The sequence below is a fragment of the Globicephala melas genome, chromosome 14, assembly GCF_963455315.2.
Source record: "Globicephala melas chromosome 14, mGloMel1.2, whole genome shotgun sequence".
Classification (NCBI taxonomy): domain Eukaryota; kingdom Metazoa; phylum Chordata; class Mammalia; order Artiodactyla; family Delphinidae; genus Globicephala; species Globicephala melas.
This window is the reverse complement of record NC_083327.1, coordinates 10,291,613-10,312,148: the sequence shown is the minus strand read 5'-3', so window position 1 is coordinate 10,312,148 and position 20,536 is coordinate 10,291,613. Positions and strand designations below refer to the sequence as shown.

The following is a 20,536-nucleotide window of genomic DNA, read 5'->3' as shown; positions in this document are numbered from 1 at the left end:
AGAAAAGTGTTAGTAGAAAATCAAGAAAATATACCTGAAAGGTTAGGCTGTGGTTACAAGAGTCCATGCCTCCATTCTCCTGGGTACACAAACTGTGCATTCTATATTTCTGTACAATTTCCAGAAGTTGAGTGGGTCCCTCACCTTACATTTTTCATTTGTGTATCATTTACCTCTCCACCAACCCCACTCCAACACCAAACACAAAGAATGAGGAAGGAGGGACTTCCCTGGTGGTCCAGTGGTTAAGACTCTGCGCTGCCAATGCAGGGGGCGCAGGTTCAATCCCTGGTCAGGGAACTAAGATCCCACATGCCACGTGGCCAAAAGATAAAAATAATAATAATAATAGGGGAAATAATAGGTGTGGCGTATATGGAAACTCTGTAGTGTTTTCACAACATTTCTGTAAATCTAAATCTATTCTGAAATTTAAAGCTTCTTTAGAAACCACAAAAGTGAGGCAGCGGCTGGTGGTCAAGCTTCTCTCCTCTCACTCATGTCAAACTTTTTAACACAATAATCCCCCTCAAACCTACCCTCAGACATCCCATGCCTCACCATTAAATAGGTTTAGGTAAAGGAGATGTGCTACAGATGTGATTTAAGCTAAAATAAAAACAACACTGGTAGTAATAGATGGAAATTTTCATTTTTATTGATAAACCATGATTTCCTATTGAATAGATCATCAAGTACAATTAAAAACAACACTTTAACATTTAAAATTTAAACATTCAGAATCACCCTGGTTCAATATACAAAGCTTTAGTTTCTGGGAAAATGATGTTTTATTTCAACAGTATCCTTCTTATATGCAAAACAGCTTCTCAAAATAGAAGATTTGTGAATAAAATCTTATAAAGCTTCCTGTGTACAAAAGAAATCAACTCTACTGTATCAACTGCACCTTAGTAAAAGTCCAAAACATAAAGGCTTGAAGGACCAGAACAGAGCCACATTCTATTAAATCTATCAAAGACAAATCTTAATGATCTATAAATGGAACATGGAACTATCCTATACCACGGATTCAATACCCTGGCAGAAGAGTGGTAAACCGTGGCCTCGTGACAACATGGACAGAATTACTCTTAAATATGTAGTAACATATATATCAATATCATCCCTATTACAAAGACACACACATACCAATGCGTAAGTGTCCTGTGAAGTGCGAAACTCGGAAATAATCTAGGAAATATGTTTTCCTGTATTACAACCACTGAAATGAAATGGCAACATTTTAGTGAATGATGCAATGTGGCACTGTCTTTTGATGAGGCACATGAAAACACAACTCAATGGCTAGAAATAGTTTCGAAACAAGCCTACTCACAACCGATATATACTTAATTAAAAATGTATATTTACTGTTTAGTTTCCTAAAGAAAGTAGTATAACGGTTCTTTATTCAAAGTAGTGATAAAAAAAAATTGTACCTCAAATTACTCCCAATGCAACTTAGGACATTTAACATTAACACGAATATCATTTGAATAGATGATAGGAAATTTTTAAGTTCTTAAAGGTGCTATGCTTTACTGGAACTTGAAAAAAAAATCAGAATATTCTTCTGTCTTACAGAAGCCTCTACTGAGAGTGCATAAAGTCCTGAATCTTATCCAAGAGTGAGTCCACTTACTGTGTCTCAGATTTTAAAAGTGCAAGTAAATGATGCAGCCAAGAAGATGTAATGGCACCTGGACCCACGGGAGCCACTTGATGAACACCAACTTAAGTACTGTCCTTATGTTAAGGAACCTTGTCCAGGAGGTATTTACAACATATTTTTATAGAAAACAGTATTAAACTTCAATCAAGCAAATTAGAAAAAGTGAGGCTGTTAAAAAGAACTCCAGATTACATGCTGGAGGGCTAATAATGGCTCCTTTAAAGAATGACGAAGAAACATCATAGCTCCAATTGTCATAGGACAGCCAGAAATGCTGAATGATATCAAATTGAATTATATCAAAATAATTGAATTGTATCAAAATAAAGATAATTAGCATTATATTGACAGAATATTTATAACTAAATTTAACATAAAAAGAAATTACAGTCAAATACAACTTTAAAAAAAAATAATGACACCCAGACCCAAAAATAATGGGAGCAGGGAGAATTACGCTATGTACAATTCTGAAAATTCCCACGTGTGGAATACAGCATTGCATATATAAGTAACAAACTGTTAGGCAATAAGCATATATCTGGATTTTATATTAACACAATGCTCCACAGATTAGAATATAGCCAAAAATACTAGACCAAAGATGTTATTGTTAGAATATTTTAAAAAACATAAAGTATAATAGGACCACACAATAAAAGGAAGCATTTCATTGACCCAGCGTATTTTAATGGGCTTTAACTTCTTTTTTAGAATTACAACTGAAGGCAATAAGATGGTGAAACCAAATATAATAGCGTTGCTCTGTCCTTGAATGACGTGGCTACTAGTCATTCCTAAAGTTCCGTGTCTGGAATCCTTGGCCAGTCAAAACTAGAAGTCACACATGCTGGTGTCTTAATGAGGTTCCCACTCAGTGGAAAAGAAGTGGGGACTTTAAATTAGTTCATATCAGAAAGTGAAATTGATGGCATTCTAAAGGGAAAGTTTCAACATCAGCAAACTTAAAGGTAAAAAGAGATTTTTAGTATTATTACTCATAGCATGTGAAGAAAAAAAGTCCATACTGTCAATTATTACTACTATGTGTCCTCCTTTCCCCCTAATGCCTGTGGCTTTTTGGTCCCTTTTAATCCAAGCGCACTGCTGCAGCAGAGCCAGCGCTCTGAGAGGCGTGACAGAGGAAGACGCCCGCGTCCGCAATGCCCCATGCACCTCCAGCTGCGCTGACCCTCTCCCCCTTCCTTCTTCTCTTCTTCCTCAATCCCTTCCTTCTCCTCTCTTTTAATACATTTATAATAAAGAGAGATGTATTACAATATGAGTTACAAGGTGAATTTTTAATCTGAAATAATTCACAAAAACTATTAGAGTTCTAGTTTTTAAATGAGGAAATATGGTTTAAAAAAGCTACAAACATGGTTTAAAAAAGCTACAAACTGTCTTCCAATGGCTTTCCATTCTGGTGTTTCCTAAAATACTACACTAGAAGTCCGGTATGAACAGAATATAAGCTACGGAATATAAACTATTTACGGTTAGTCTGAGGCTCTCTGGGCAGCGAGGGGGTATCCTTTGCCAACACACTCCTCCAACTTTGTTCTCAGATACTTTCATCTCCAAACAAGTCCTAAGCATATAAAAGCCGAAACCCCGCACAGGAAAGCCCAAACCCAAGTGCCTTTTTCAGATCGGATTGTTTCAAAGGTGTAACACAACGAAAAACTTTTCCCCACTTGAAAGTAAATACAAGAAAATTACGTGCTTGATATTCAACTGCTCTCTCTCCAGAGATCACCCTCTGAGGATCTATTTTCTACATGTAGGTTTCAAGCTTTAAAAACCTGAATGTTAGTCATTCCTACCTTTGTGTCCAAAATGTCCATAAGCATTCCGTGAACATTTAAGTAATTTAAGTTTACTAAAATAAAAGCTTTTTAAACTTTTTAAAATTTACTTTAAAATATATTATTTGCATATTTTATTTTTGGATTTATTTTTAAACAGTTGAAAATACTGCAATGCAGCGTCTTTGGAGCCCATGACGATTACGTTTCTACATCCCCTTGAGAGAAATGCCGAGTTCAGGAGTGAAATTAAACCAATTTTTAGATTTAGTAAAAAAATCTTTAAATTTTTTGGATATATCTAAAATATTTCAATGTATTTCAAATGAAAAGAAGAAAGGAAGAAGGGAAGGGAAGGCAGGATGAAACAAAGGTGAGAAAAGAGGAAAAACAGGGAAGGGGGAAGGAAGGAATCTTTCCTTAAAATTTCACCCAGATAAATGAATATTATCCTTCCGAATATAGGGTAACCCATGACACAGGGGCTCAAAATTCAAGAATCTTCTATAAGGTTCAGAGCAAGCGTTAGATGGCACTGGACAGCTGGTGGTCTGACACTCAGACACCTGAATCTAGAAGGTTCCACAGGACCCTGGCCAACACCGTACAGTACTTCACATCTCTCTGATCCCCGTCAAACCCCAGCTTCTTTCCCAGACCATGGGGAGGTCCAGTCTGCTACCTCTCATACAGGATTTTGTTGTGCCCCTGGCTTAGCATCCCCCACGACTCACATGTGCCTCCTGGTCTAGGATCTTCTGGTCCAAGTCACGTAAGGCACGTGCTGCAATGCCCTCTGACCCCCAGCCTGAACAGAGCCCACATGTGGGGCTGAGGACGCAGAGGAGGGCACCTGGGGCCCCCCTGGTTACTTCCCAGCAATCTCAACCTCTGAGCCGCCGGAAGCACAGTGAAGCCAGTCTCTCTCTGCTTCTCTCCAGAGGGAAAACAGAGGAAGAGTAAGGGCTGGGGTGTGTGACTACATCTGGAGTGAAACAACATCATTTCCCTTTAAAAGAAAAAAAATCACCACCTCCATCCTAAAGAAAGAAGTTATATCTGATTAAGAAGGATGTACTGAGACCACTGGGATGGGTGGTGTAGGCGGAGGGTTAGGGTGGAAACAGAAGGGACAGAACAAGCTCCTCCCACAGGTTTGTTTCCTCCCAGTTCCCAGGAAATCCGTCGTTAATACTAAAGCAGACACTGATGTATAGCAGTGCTTAAGAACCCAGGCTCATTTCCTCTAGAAAATGAGAAGAATCATCTAAAATAACACATTTATTCTGGAGAAAATAACACCTCCCAAAGAATCCTAAAAGATTTTAAGAGGGGGAAATAAAAGAATACAGCTGCAATAGTTCTGATTTTTTGTTCCACACAGAAGTCAGGGGAAGAACTCTATGCAGCTACACAGACAAGGACCAGTTGTACACCCCCATCCCATCTCATAAAAAGAAAAACATTGATTTTCAAAATAGAGGCGATATTTGCTTATGAAAACAAGACAATCACATGTGACTTCTAGAAATGAAAGTGTTATGCGGAGTCTTTAAAGAAATAAATCATAGCCAACACTGCAAAGAGAACAGAAGCATGAAGCAGACAAGGAGGCAGGCGTTAGGGTGAGAAAGGGAGGCCGAGGCCACGCTGTCACAGGGGCCGCAGGCATGTGCGTCCCCACAGAGGTCACAGGAGGACAGCTGTGCTCTGGAGTTGTAGCTTCTCACCGCTTGCCGCCCTGTTCAAAGAAGCAGATGTTGGTTTACATGCCTCCTTTGTTTAGAAGCATTTACTTTGCCAAAACTTAAGAGCATTTCGATACACTTTTCTGAGTTTTCCGTTCTTCACATAATTTTATTTTTCTTTACAAGAAACAACTGAAATACTCAAGAGGGGCCCAAACTACCAAGTCCAAGAGAGAAACAATGCTTTGAGTCCAGTTTCTGTACCTCCAGCAGCTGGCCAGCATTAAAAGAGAGAAAATAGACCACAGCTGCATGCCGCAGTTCAACCGCAACCTGAAACTCTTCCTGGAACAGGAAAGACTGTAAATTGAGGATGTTTTAACCTCCTTGAGAGTTTATTTTAGGGTGACATTTTCTATGCATTCAAGTAAGGTTCTACTCATTGGAACTACTGAAGAGAAATATTTACCATGGACTTCATTTAAAAATGCAAAAGTATGAAGAGAACTCTACCTGTGTGATGCCTTGTTTCAGTGTTTTAAAACGTTAAGCACATAGTCTCTAAAGCTATTCAACTTGGGTAAATTTTATAGTACAAGCTAACATTTTTAAAAAACTATATAAAGCACCAACAGCACTACAGTAACCTTACTATAAAGCATAAATGATTTTTATTTTTACAATTTTTAAAAATTGTAAAAACTTTGTAAAAAATACAATTGTATTTTTTTACAAAAAACTGTAAAAAATACAATTTCTATTTTCAAATTTCTTCACAATTTTTCATTGACTTTTTTAATATTTTAAGTACGTTTTCTAACTCTAGGGTTCTTCAAAATGGGTTGGTTGGTTTATTCTGACCTTTCCCATGTTTTCATTTTAAATGCACCCCCTCACACATAAGTTGTCTTCCACAAAAAAATCTCAGAGACCGAATCTTTTTTGCTTTTCAAATGTTTAAAATGTTCTCCATACACCTAAGAAACATCAATTGGAGAATGTTTCAACAACCATGTAACGAAGCTGGATAACTAGGTACTGTCACTGAGTCTCCACAGTGGATCTTATCCTTCCACCAGAAAGAAAGTGCTGCATCAGTGTGTCCCCAAAATGTCCCACAAGAGCTGGGGGTGAACTCCAACAGGAGGCAAAAGATAAGAGCAACTGGCTTGTTGACTTAGAAGGAGAGAGAGCTGGTGCTACCGTCGTCTTGCATGAATACTCCACCAAACACTCCCAACCACGAGGACACGTTCCGCATACTTTAAGGTGTAATTATCTACAACTACCTAGGACATGAAAATGTTCATGATTCTCATGTGTTCTAATGATTCTGAGCCCCAGGAGTGCTTATTCAGGATGGATGTGATGACAAGCAGAAACATTAGCCTGAAGATCACACACCGACCAAAAGTCACTCTGTGATTGAAGAGAGATTCATCCTGATCAACTTAGATGATCTCCAGACTAGATCTCTACTTTCACATCCTAAATTTCTAACATTTTATAAAGTAAAAAATTACCAGTAAAGTCAAAGGAGTTCAAGTTATTTTCCAAACAGACTATAGTTTTCTTGAAATGATAAAAAAATCTGTTACAATAAATAAATTTTGGCAAAACAAGACTCCCTCAGTGAAGAAACAGCTAAACGCAACAGGCCCATCCACTGCAGACGCTGTTCATGTTCTCTCCTGAAGAAGCCCTGTTTTAAAACCAGAACCCGATAGAGTGGGTGCTTGGAATAGGAGCAGAACCTTGGAAATTGAACATAAATGGACTCTCTGCGCCACTTTTTCTTTGTAAAGTTTGTAGCTGGGAGTTAAAAACCTAAAACATTATGAGCAAAAACATCACTTTTTAATATATGCTAAATGCTATCATGTGATTATTCTTTTGTAAATTATCAATCGTCTTCGTTTAAACGTAAAGCTCACCTTCTGCCCTGCCACCTCTTTCACTACCCCAAACAACACCCACCCCCCACAAAGCCAATCCAGCGGACAACCGCTCTGAATGAAGGAATGAATGAGTGAGTGAATGAATGAATGAATGCCTGGCGTAACTCCCAAAGTCTCACGAACCCCAGGACACACTTACTTGGTTCATAGTAATCCATTATGGACACTGAAGCATCTTGTGTATTGGACACTCTAAAGTTTCTCACAGAAGGAATATCAACACAGAACTGGGTTTCATTTACCTTGAGAAATACAAAAGCCTTTTAAAGGTGTGGCAAATTATGTGTTCAAGAGAAAGTAAAAGACATTTCTATCTCTTATCCTTTTATCAAACAGCTATAGAAATGAACACTTAGGGAGCATTTCTACACACCCGGTAGTGGGGTAAGCACTGGTACTGGGGTAATAGAAATTACATCATTTATCTTGTAAAACAGTCCTTGCATGATCGGTATTGTTCTTACTTCCATTTTACTGAAATGGATACTGAGAATTAGAGTGGTTAAGTAAGCAGGAGCCCAGAAGTGCGTTCCCTGGCCCTGGTGCTTCACCAAAATCCCCCGTCTCAGCTTTGCACCCCATCCTGGTTGCTGCTACTGACTCACACCAGCCCCCTTCTCTGGAGAATCACCCTCAGCTCACGGGAGTCACCTCATCCAGTAAGTGAAGTAACCTCAGAGTGGGAGGTGTGGCCTACAACCAATAACTGACTGATATGGGCACACAAGGCCAGCCTCCTTGCCTCCAGGGGTACAAAAGGCCAGCCTCCTTGCCTCCAGGAAGGACACTTAATGCCAATTTGGCAAATAATCCTGGTTAAGGAATCTGAAATTGATAAATTCCTTTAAACATTCCATTACATACCAATTAGCAGTAAGTGAAAAGACAAATTAGTCAGTCAAAATGTAATGGACACTCCAAACCTAATTACATTATTTTAAAAAACCTCAAATGTATTTTTCAAACCCCAAATTAGGCCCATGGCTATCAAACAGTATTTAATATATGAAAATCACTGAACAGCAAAAGAATCCAGAAACTTTGAATTCGTTTTAACAGCTTTTTAACCAAAGTGGTTTTTGAAGGCTTAAAACAAAAAGAACATTAAGGAACTAGATTTTTCAAAGTAGGTTCACTGCTGAAACAATATGATTGATTCACACTTGGCAAAACTGGAATAAGAAACATACCTATTCCCCCCATGTAACATGAAATCCTAAGAACACTTAGAATTCAATTTTGATTCCACATATGAATTTCATATAGATGTCAGAAGAATAAACTTAACGTGCCAGCAGTTTTGAGACATAACAAGTAGAGTCTTAAATTCCACACTAACCTTCCTCTCACATATTTTATGCACCTTATTCCTGGATTAGTAGCTTTCACACAGTAATGGGAAGAGTACATGAAAATTACATAATAATTTTGTGTAAGGACCAAACCTCTGAGAATATTCTATGATTTAAGCACCTAACTTTTCAATGCAGGAATATTAACCCCTTTGGGATATATTAAAAGTCTTTTTTTTATGAAAGCATTTTAAAACATGTAATTAAAGCTTTCACCGTCAGCATTTTTTTTTCATCAGCAGCATTTACACAAATATGTTTAGCAATTCCCTGAAGCAAAGGAGTTCTCCAGTTGGCATCTGGACTGCATTTTGGAAATTATATCACAGCAATTTCTCTTTGTTGAACATCTGGTATGAAATAATAATTTTGTTATCAAGACTTTCATCAGGCTCACCATTTAATAGTAATTCTCCTTAAACTAATTTTATAATAATGTCTTTTTAGTGAGGACAACAGATAGTTGCCATGTGAAAGTTGTTCAGGGACACAAAAAGCCAAAATAATGACATAAAGAAAACGTTTAAAGGAAAGGTAATTTTGAACACAATAAATAGTGGCTTTGTCAATGGTTACCAATGTGAAACTTAGGTTTTACTACTTACAGAGTCTAAGTAGAGGTTGAGTTTTCCATGGTCGTGTTCTACTTTTTTCACGGTCTCACTCAGGGAAATGGCATCTGAGGACACGGTAAACCCACTGAGGAGGTTAATTTCCATAAGGGCCATGCCACTTCTACCTGGGCCCAGAAACCTAAATCAGAGAGGAGCGGATAGAAGAGAACCCTTTAGGAAAAACCTGAAGCTGTTGGCAAACTATCTTCATATAAATATTAAAACCGCCAAGTGTTATTCCAAATATTTACCGTTTCCTTGAAATAAAAAATGACTACAGAAAACCGTAAAAAGGTAATCCTTTCCTTACAGGTCTGAAATTCTTATAACTTTCAACCACATGAGGAATAGAACAACGGGTCCATTTGTCAGTCAGCATGTGATGCCTGCAATGCAGCAGACTTGGGCCCCTGGGCTTAAGGAAGGCAAACGTTGCCCCTTCGGTGGGCAAATCTGTTTTCTGGCGGCTGATACCAAACGACATTGCATTTTTCATTTTCCCAAAAGCTGATGGCACTAAGCTCTCCAACTCAAAGCTAGGAACCGAAAAAGAGGCATCACTTGACCACTTAGCAGGAGACAGCGGCCAAGTCATCGACAGCCTCTTCTTCAACGGGTTTTAGAACAAAGAAGACCCGTAGGCAAGGTCCTTCCCTTTCTTCTCCCGCATACTTGGAGCACATGTTGTGTTTGCTTTAGCCTCCTCGGGAGAATGACAGGCCTTGGAAAGCTTTATCACGCTGCTCGTGCTTTAACCCTGTTGCACACGTCGTGACTATCAAAGCATCTGGGCACCAACAACATTTTGCCTCCTTTAAAATAATTATTTTTCTAAAATCAATAGATGGCAAGAGCTGTTTGTTTGGATCTGAAACAGCCCAATGTCATTATGGAAAGGAGTGTGTCTCCAACATGAAAGTCTCTTAGCATCGTCCAGTTGGTTCCTATTGTCCTTTAAATGGCAAAAGCAAGAAGGGCGCGTAGAGAATCTTGCTTTTTTTTGGGGGGGGGCGGTTACGCGGGCCTCTCACTGTTGTGGCCTCTCCCGCTGCGGAGCACAGGCTCCGGACGCGCAGGCTCAGCGGCCATGGCTCACGGGCCCAGCCGCTCCGCGGCACGTGGGATCCTCCCGGACTGGAGCACGAACCCGCGTCCCCTGCATCGGCAGGCGGACTCTCAACCACTGCGCCACCAGGGAAGCCCAAAATCTTGCTTTTTAAAGTAGCAAACTGATGCCTGCCAAACGCGATTGAAAAGCCACACAGTACAAGTGCTGACTGCAGTGGGCTCGGTGATCCCAGGCAGCTGAAACCATCTGCTGGTGAGGCACTCAGCCAGAAGAGATGCTATTGAAAACCAATATGGGCATTAAAACTAGAGGGGTTTTAGAGATGAGAAAAACAGCCCACCTGCTTAGATATGATGACTTTAGTGCCTCATCAGAAGTGCTTTGGTTGACCTGGTCTTTCCACCAGCCAGGGGCAGAATTTGTTAAATTACTAGGCCACAGAGAAACCTTTTCTGAGGTGAGTAAGGGCTTGGACCCTACTGATGAGAATAGAGTACCTGAAACACCAGCTATTCTTTTTATAAAGTGCCACTGAAAGAATTCATTTAAAATGTAGTTTGTATTTCATAGCAGATTCTTCTCAGAAAACTAGTAGCAACATCGAAATCCTTTTTATATAATGCCCCCAACCCTGACATTAAAACACTTCCCTTCTCCAGGTCCTTCAAAAAAAGAAAGAAAGAAAAAGATATAGATGTCCTCTACCTAGCAAAGTCTATTGCCTGTCTGATTCCCTGATGCTGGATTAAGATTTGGAATCCTGCATCTTTACATGAGCCCCTATAAACAGTGAAACCCCATTATGGTCTGAATCTCAGTTTCACCTCATTTTCCTCCTCTGTGTCTTTACCTGACCTCCCTAAGAGGTAAAATCCTTCTCATTGCTCCATAAGGCTATTCTTCTTTGCCCTTTTCAAAAGTAGAATTTTAGACTCGCTATAAGCAGCTCTTTGCAGGAAACCACCCTCACGAGGAAACCCCTTTTCCTGCCACATTAGCAAAGCTATACTGTAACTAACCTTAAACCAGGCGCCCCCGTGCTCTACTCATCTCCAGCCCAAGCACACTTTTCAAATCTTTTGATCACATAATATACCTTGCCTAACCTGTTGGTTCTTTCTGTAGGTCAAAAAAGTAGAAATGAAGAATAAGTAATTAACAGATGACCAGATCTCTTCCCCAGCTTCCCCTTTAGTAATCTTATACACAAACTGTGTGAACAAGATAACATCTAAAGAAAGATCACAAGAAGTCCACAAGCCTGCAAACGGGGGCGGGGGGTGGGGGTGGGGGAATGGCAATGGCTCTGACTCCCCATCTCGATGATTAACTGAGATTACTCCCTTTTTTCCCTTTAAAAACTGTCACAGCTGGACTGAATCTTCAGAGTTGTTCTCAGGACATGAGTCCACCTTCTCCCCAGATTGCTGGCTTTTCTGATTAAAGCATCTTTCCTTTCTACCAACAACTGCCTCTCAGCTATTGACTTTCGAGCGGCAAGCAGCCAGACCTCAGTTCGGTAACAGTGTTTTCAGGATTTATTTTTATTAATTTCTGTCTCCTCTTCCAAATAGTAAGTTCTGTGAAGACAAGGTTGTGTCTTTCTGGCTAACCATTATATTCCAGATCCTGACACTGTGTCTGGCACATAATGGAGACTAAACCAATATTTACTGAGCGAATGAATGACTGAAGGAGTAAATGAGAAAAGCAGGGATAATGATAGCACTTACTTTATAGAGTAATTCTAAGGCTTAAATGAGACATGTGTGCAAGTCATTGATACAATGCCTGGTATGTAAGTTTGTGATAAATGTAGGTGGTGGTTGTTTAAATAATAATAACTTGATGTTGTTATTCTGGAGCAGAGCCCAGTTGCAATCTTAGTAAAGTATAACGGGAGTCCTACTTTCTTCTCAGCTGAAAAGGAAGCTACTGCAGAGATTCTGATATCCCCAAGCTGCTGGTTCAAAATGCCCAAACAGGTGAGGAAAGGGGCAAACACATTGACAATTTATACCAAAATCAGGAACAGGAAGGCCCTGGGACTTCCCTGGTGGTCCAGCAGGTAAGACTCCACACTCCCAATGCAGGGGGCCCAGGTTCAATCCCTGGTCGGGGAACTAGATCCCACATGCATGCCACGACTAAGAGTCTGCATGCCGCAACTAAGAAGTTCACATGCTGCAACCAAGAAGTCCGCATGCTGCAACTAAGAGCCCACATGCCTCAGAGAAGATCCCACATGCCGCAACTAAGACCTGGCGTGGCCAAAATAAATAAATAAATAATATTCTTAAAAATACTTTCCAAAAAACAAAAGGAACAAAAAGGCCCAAGATAGTAGGGATGGTAGCAGCAATGGAGGAGACTGGGTCCAGGCAATGGCTAAGAAGGTTGACCATTTGGAGAAACACCTACAGAGGACCTTGAGAGGATCTGGCAGCTCAGGGCCACATCAGTGACCTCCAGCCCAACAACAGCCCAAGGTCAACCAGATGCTACGGGATGTTTAAAAAGGGCAGGCAGCAGCTCCCCGATATCAGTGCCTCTTGCAGTAACACCCTGCTGAACACCAAATCATGCAGAGCTAAGAGGGGAGATTGACAAGGAAGAAATTTTAGTCTCTTGATTCAAGAACTTTCTGAAGGACTTGCTCTCAAACTTATGTGTGCATTAGAATAAGCAAGAAAGCTGAAGGCGGCTTCACAGACCCTGAATCTATGAAGTCAGTAGTCTTGAAACGGATACCTTTTTCTTATGACTTAACAAGATCCTCAGATGCTCTGGACACAGAGCAAATTTAATAGTCACCTTATTAAGTACTCCCAGAAGCTGTTAAGTGCCTAATTATCCAATGCAAGGATCTTCTAAACTGGAATATTTTCACTGTGTCTAAGAAAAAAAACTATGCTCTTCATTGAACTTGCACACTCTTATGAAGTTTTGAGTTAAGTGCACAAAACTAATAAACGTTAAATATGAACCTGGAATAATTACTTAACAGAAAAATGACCAACAAAAAGAAATAATCAATTTTGCAGTGTTAAACATGATTCGTTAAAGTTTTTCTAAATTAAACCTGAGTTTTATTAAACTTTTATATTCAAACTTGTTATAAATACAAGGAAAACTTGTAAGTAATTTGGGCATGTTGAGAAATGCTTAAATACAATTAGCAGTATTTCTAGTTTGTAATCTGAAGTGTAATGCATAACTGAAATCTTTGTTAAATGTAACTCCTTACATTGATATAGTTCAATAACTATACAGAGTTATATTGAATATAGTTAAATATATAAACAACCATATATATTTAATTAAATCTTCAAATCTATTTTTTTAAGGAGAAGGAGAAAAAGGAGGGACTTAGAGACCAACCTTGTGCACACATTCAAATTCAAGTGATTGATATCATCTTTATCATCTTTTACAGCAATGTCTAAATCAAAGGCTTCTTGATCTTGGATAGATCTTTTGATTATGGAAGATCTGGACTCTTTCACATTATAAATAACATTAAGCTGTAATAAATAACAAATAAGCATAAATAATAAGTTACTAGCAATAATTTGCCTTCATTATGTATCCTAAATGTTAGGTAATGATTCTCTTTGGGATAAACCCAATTAGACTGGTAATCTTCAACTTAAAAAAAAATTAGTTTTACTAGCTAATGAAGTATCATTAACAAATATAATTATAAGAGTTTATAAACGATGATGTTTAAAATTGAGAAAATTGTTAGGTAATATGCCAAGTATCAGAGACCATCGTGGACAATATTCATGTGCATTTTTTTTTCAAATAATATAAAACATTCCCTTGAGGGAAAAAGTTAAACTATTGCCAAGTTTCCTGAAAGCATCCACTAATTTCTAAGCTCTGCTGCCCAACTGGAGTTATTTTTCACAAACTGGAACTATCAGTAAGATAAATCAAAATGTTTTCACCCAAGAGCCTTGGTGGAACAAAAACCTATTCAACTGCTAAGGCTTCTTTTTCGATCACACAATGTTTTTCAAAGAGGATGAAATAAATGATGGATTTCAAGTCAACTGGGTCTTTTTCAGCATATACTCTGTGCCCACCACCAATGTGAATGGAGCTGTGGGGACCCTGAGGAGGTGTGAGGACCAGTGTTTTCCTCAAAGGGACCCTAAGATCAGAAGCTTGGGAATGTCCTCTAAATTTCCTAGGCTTGCCTCGTGTCAAGTCGAATCGGGATCTATTTAAATTCTTCACCCCTTCCGCTTTTTTTGATACTAAGGTTCATAAACCTTACTATTATATGTAATACTGTATTTTTTTTTTTTTGCTAATACTTAAATCTCACACACACACACACACGCCCCTCCGACCTAAACGTGTAGTGTCCACTGTGGATTTACATACTTTAAAAAAAAATCCTCTCTCTAAGCCTTCATCTTTCAAATAATCTTTCAAACCTAAGAGTTCCAACTTTTTATTCTGCCACACCTACATCATATAATCCTTCCTCCCCTTGATCATTCTGGAATATCTCAGTCTGGACATTCTCCAACTTTTTCTTAAACTACAATTAAAAGTGTAGAGTGCTCTTGGAGCAGCTGAAGAATGGTTCCATCAATTGGAGAGATAGTCTCCGCGATTTTCATTACCCCCTTTCCCGTGGCACGCCATTTTCCTTTAGAGACCAATCTCATCACAGAACAAACACGACTACTAGATTTGTCCCCTGGGTCATAATTAATATTCATCTATAACTAAGTGTTAGCATTTATATTTGGTCCACAACAGAGCTGAACTGCTCACTCAGAGAACGTCAAGAAATCTTGCAGTTTATTTCCAATAGCTTTGCTTTTTATCATTTATTGCAAACCTGAGAGTTTTCCTTGCCCTCCTTTTTCCAGAGCACTTACAAAAATATCAACTAAAGGAAATGTCAATACCTATTTCTGGGTGACCAGCTTTTTTGCAACTTTTTTCTCCATTACAAAAAGTACCTATTGGTCCCTACGTTTCATTTTCTGCATGTTAATGCAACATAGGACTGGTGAACATTCTGACCACTAGGTACCATATTTACTGCTGTGTCCTTCAAATCTCAAATAAAAATCATCTGACTTCAGTAACTTATCTACATTTGGTTTATCAAGAATGAGTTCCAACCAATTTGGTGGTTTAAGTACATAAAATTTTTCAATCGTATCTAAAATATCTTATGTATTTACTTTTGGATTTACTCTTCACATGAAAAGACAGCTTGAGAGTGAGAATTTTCACGTTGGTCTTTGTTAGTAAAGACCAATACAAAGGGACTTCCCTGGCGGTCCAGTAGTTAAGGCTTCGCCTTCCAACACAGGGGGTACGGGTTCGATCCCTGGTTGGGGAGTTAAGATCCCACATGCCTCATGGTCAAAAAACCAAAACATAAAATAGATGCAATATTGTAACAAATTCAACAAAGACTTTAAAGAAAAAAAAAAAAAAAAGACCAGTACAAATTATTCACTCTTTTCTCTTTCTATCCTTTTCATTGAATACTGTTCTTTATAACTGTGATTTTTCCTTGATTTTAAAAAACACTTACTGTGTTTTGAGTATCGTACGAAATAATCTTCACATCATTTCTAAGTTTCCAAATTATACCTGACCATGTACCCCTTCACATTGTGCCTTAGAAAGTACATCTGTTCTCTCAACTAGAATAGTTGTACTGGTTTTTGAAAAAGTACTTTTTCTCTATAATAGCCTTTTTTTTTTTAACTTTCTCAGTAAATCTTTCAGGGTTTGTTTGGTTTGTTTTTTCTAACCAAGCACATAATCTTTTTCAGTACTATCACATATTATTTTGCATCCCAGTAACATGGTTCTAGGTCCCCATGATTTTCATGTATTATTAAGCATAATAACTTCCATTCAGTATTTTATATACTACTTCCATTTTATTGTATCCCAATTACACCATAAAGGGTAGATTTCTTTAGATTTTCTTCCTAGAGCAGAGCACTGAACATCTCATGCTCTAATTGTTTTATTTACTATAATATAAAATTTTACAGCACAGGGACACATTTCCCATCTTCAAGTCAATTACTTATAATACCATGTGGACCTTTATATTGTTAAATGAATATTAAGAAATGGTAAGTAAAATGCTATATGGTTATCAAGTCATAGTAGAAACTCTACCCAGCATTACAATTTCTAAGCTGTATTTTTACAAAAGAAGGTGGGAGTTCCCAACAATTCACATGAATCATATTGGAGGATTTTAATCCTTACTTCAAAAAACATATAATACTCAAGAAATATTATCAAACTATAGATTATCAAACTATGTAGTTGCTGTCTACTCACCAGCTAGTAACATCTCCAACACTTTTTGTTAAAGATAGTGATTTATCTTGCCTAAGTCATAGAACTAAATCATTAAGAATTTTATATCATCTAAGTTAAAGATTTAGCAGTGCCCCAAACCAAAGAATTAGTAGAGCAAGTCCTATCTAACAAAACAAAAATAAACATTATTACATACCTGACAAATAGCAAATCCAAAACCGCTTGCAGAAATATTAACTTCAGTTGGCTGTACCACAGCAAGCTGAATAAAGGTAGAAAAAGGTGAATAAGGCTAATTGTCCATACCTACGTCCTTCCAACCGGCACAAGAGACCGCTGTTATCCCTCACTGGGAGTGTAAGCTGTGTGCGCTGTGAAGTTCTAAGAACTTCACGTGCCTCACGTGTCAAAAGTTATGGGTCAACCAGATAAGGGGGGGTGAAGGCTGAGGAAGTACACGTTAGTGCCGTGGACAGGTCTGCCCTTCTGTAGGGGCTGTAGCATGGAAGACAAGAAATGCAAGTCATTCCTCCCTCCACAAGCCTCGCTCAGCATCGAAGTCGCTGGCCTTCCCGAGAACACAATGGCACACCATCACTGACTGGAACCAACACTCCTTCCTTTTCCTTCGCCATCACCCTTCTCCCTCAGGTTCTAGCCTTAAAGTTACCGCTTTCACCCATTACCCTCAACTTCCTACAAGGTTAACCAAGGGAAAAAAGTTAGGGTTTAGCATAGCCCTTCATTCCATTTTAAAGAAAGATTTCTACTACTGGTTCTATCAATTCACCTAAGAGGACATGTGGTGCAGCCTAAAGGAACATGGTCTTCGAAATCATGGGTTCAAATCCTAGCTCTACTGTTACTAGCACCATGATCTTGGGAGAGTTAGCTAAACTCTCTTAGCCTCCGTTTTATAATATGTACAGTGGGGATAAAGGTACTTGGTCTGAGAAGTAAATGCAATAAATAGCACATGTAAAGAAATCTGGCACAGGGCCTGCAAAGAATAGGAGCTCAACGGGTATTCATTCCTCTCCCAGTAAGACAGGGCCCACGTTTCCTGCTTTTCCAAATCTGTCCAAAGTTCTCCACCCCTCCTCCCTTCCCCAGCTCGGCAAATTCAACCAAAGGAGGGTACTCCTTCCTGCCAGCACAGAGCTCTGGGAACAAGTCTTTGTTGAAGTCAACAGAAAGGAAATAAAGCGGTACTCCGGCAGAAGGAAGCGTCTACACAGACATCTGGAGAGGCACGCCCTTGTCCACACCTCAGCCGTCTGGAGGAGAAAGCGGTTCTGTGTGTTAATCACAAACTTCACAGGACTCAGTGAACCGGACCCCACCGTGGTCACTTGGATATTTGTCTCTTCTGTGTTCATTAGGGCTGCAAACTCAGACAGGGCCTTCAAGGCCACAATGGTGTCCTGTTGGGAAAAGAAAAAGATGTGTGCACATAAGGCTATATTAAGGCCGCCAAAGAGTAAATTTCAGTCACGTTTAGGATACCACTGCACACTCATCCGCCTTCCTTGGGAGTGGAACTCTCCTCGATTCACCTTTGAACCTGCTTGACCTGGAGTCCAGGGAAGACTCAGAAAACATCCGCTGACTAGAACTGAGCTCCTATTGTACCGGGTACCAGAGACGACAAATGGCTAGTGAGACAGGGAACTCATTTATCCCATATGGGTATCAGATACGATGTTTATTATCAAAGATGAGAAAAAATTAAAATTAGTAACTTAAACCTTTGATTTAAGTTACTAAACTTTTTAACTGCCATGTAATTTTATGAAGTCATGAAATAAAGCAACCACATATATAGAGAGAGATTTAATTTTATAAATGGTTTATATATATATATATATAAATATATATATAATTATTTTTATAAAGAAATTTAAAGTGATCATCACTCACCTGGGTAGATGCAAAACCTCCCAAGCTATTTCTCTGCCTGCTTAGCCACCTCATAATCGGGATTCCCTCAGAAATCTGATGCTGCAGGAAGTGTGAGAGCAGTGCATAGGCCGCAACTTCAATATCCAGGGAGATTGGTTGCCAGGATTCAGAAAGTCTGGACACTGGTGACACCCAGAATTGCATGTCTCCTGCGGGAGAGAAGTAGTAATGGTCTGGCCAAATACAGAAAAATTACACTTGATACCACTAAACATTCCTACACTGGTCCACGTTCTCCCTGACTAGCATAAAAGTATACATATTTCTATACATGTGTATATCGATGCCAAGCAAATATACGCATATTCACACACACACACACACACACATGTACTTACATGTCACTTCTTAAACTATTAAAACTTATAAAATTTCATCCTTGTCCTTTTACTTATATTTGAGGACATTTTGATAAAAATATTTTCCCAAGAGAAATTCCATATGTTTGGCTCAAGACCAAAAGGCTATAAATTATTTTTTTAAAAAACCATACTCTATTCCAGACCATCCCAAAATATATTAGGACACATTGGAAAGAACCCTGTTCTGGGAATCTGCCATTAACCAGCCCTAACGGGAAAGACTCCTTTTTTCATTATCTGAGAGGTGGTGTTATAAGTTCAAAATTCCAAGACTCCAAGAAAAAATGAGGGACCCTGGCCACCCTAACAACCTTCCTAGAGATACTCCTGCTAGCCCCCAGATGAACATGCTATGTGGTACCCCCTCCCCATTCTCTCAAATATTACTATGTAGATGATGACTGCACTTCAGTGGAATGTGAAATAACTACCACTTAGCCAAGCAGAGAAGCAGAAATGTCAAGGACTACTTCAGCCTCGATGCAATAATCTGCTAGTCCCCAGCACTGCAACAGGTAACAAGGATGTAATCTAACTTACCGCTAATAATAACACACTCTTTTCTACAGTCTCAGAAGTCTCTAAGCACTTTCCATAATCACCCCTTCTTGAATGAACAGAGCTTTAAATAAACTGACACGACCTAAAACTCTTTCTGCTCAGCCAGTCCTTCTGCCACACAGAGGCCATTTGGAAAGTCATAACACCTGTACTTTTTGTCCTGTTGTAGCTCATAAGCAGCTGTATGATTAAAAACTCACAGTGCCCATTCCAAAACTGTAAAAACAATCATACAGCTCACTAACAGCATTTTTTGACATTTGCATTTCTGTTAGCATTTTAATTCACATTTTCGAACACCTACAACGTGGTAAGCCCTGCACCTTATCTCATTTAATCCTCACGGCAACCCTAAAGCAGCTGTTACTCCCATTTTAAGACGGGGAAACTGAAGCTCCTAAAGGTAACTAACGGAACCAGAATTTGAGTCCAAGTCTCTCCAAAAACCAAGGACTTCATGATCACTCAAGGCCACCAAACCAGAAATGGCAGCAGACGATTCAAAGGGTAACTGACACGTGGCAGAACATATCTAAAAGAAGGAAAAACCCAAGGCCCCAAGTTCTCTAGAAAACTCTTGGGGAGAGTAGCAGCAGAATGGCCATGTCAACCCTTCCTGATCTTACTTGCATCTCATTTTCATCCCATTCAGAAGACATAAATGTAATCAACTTCGCACCTGGTGTACAAAACTTTCTCACATCGTTTACACATTTCATAACGCAGAACGGGTTGCACACGTTACCTTCTTGTTCTGCTCTCCAAGTCAGCATATTCAAAGCGTCCTTGGCTTTAGGGCTTCTCACGGATGACAGCGCATAAGTTACAAGAGCCAGGGTGTAATTGTCTGAAATTCCTCTATCGAATTCAGACTCCAAAAAGTTGATAGACTCCTGCACATCACTATTAGGCTGGAAAGAAAAACTATGTATTTTACTATTCAGAATAACCTGTCACCAACATATTTAAATAAAAAGAATTTTCAAACATTCATTCAAAAACCATTTCAGTGTCTATTAAGCACCCGCCCTTGTCCTAGGCAATGGGAATCACCCCTGATCACTGACATTTAATGATCTGCCATGTATTTTAAAAATAACATTGCTTTTCAGGTTCTACAAGCAAATAGGCACCATTCCGTAGAGGGAATAAAAAATAAGAAG

General features: G+C 39.1%; 1 protein-coding gene and 1 non-coding gene across 4 annotated transcripts in view; one reads left to right on the top strand and one right to left on the bottom strand.

The window, feature by feature from the left end:
• Positions 1-227: 227 nt before the first annotated feature.
• Positions 228-300, top strand: TRNAG-GCC (transfer RNA glycine (anticodon GCC)). The gene has a single exon. It is a non-coding gene; the product is annotated as a tRNA-Gly (tRNA).
• A 1,251-nt stretch (positions 301-1,551) lies between these two features.
• Positions 1,552-20,536, bottom strand: part of CD109 (CD109 molecule) — a 135,328-nt gene continuing 116,343 nt past the window's right edge. For 2 of the 3 annotated variants that reach the window (XM_060283392.1, XM_030859307.2), the window contains exons 26-33: positions 20,119-20,284; positions 18,409-18,599; positions 17,757-17,912; positions 16,685-16,750; positions 13,546-13,688; positions 9,087-9,234; positions 7,269-7,371; positions 1,552-5,224 (exon numbers count right to left, since the gene is read on the bottom strand). In XM_060283392.1, the coding sequence (XP_060139375.1) occupies positions 5,049-5,224; positions 7,269-7,371; positions 9,087-9,234; positions 13,546-13,688; positions 16,685-16,750; positions 17,757-17,912; positions 18,409-18,599; positions 20,119-20,284 (1,149 nt within the window). In that variant the 3' untranslated portion in view covers positions 1,552-5,048. Of the gene's footprint in view, positions 5,225-7,268; positions 7,372-9,086; positions 9,235-13,545; positions 13,689-16,684; positions 16,751-17,756; positions 17,913-18,408; positions 18,600-20,118; positions 20,285-20,536 lie in introns of those variants that run through there. The other variant, XM_060283391.1, reaches the window with a different exon arrangement.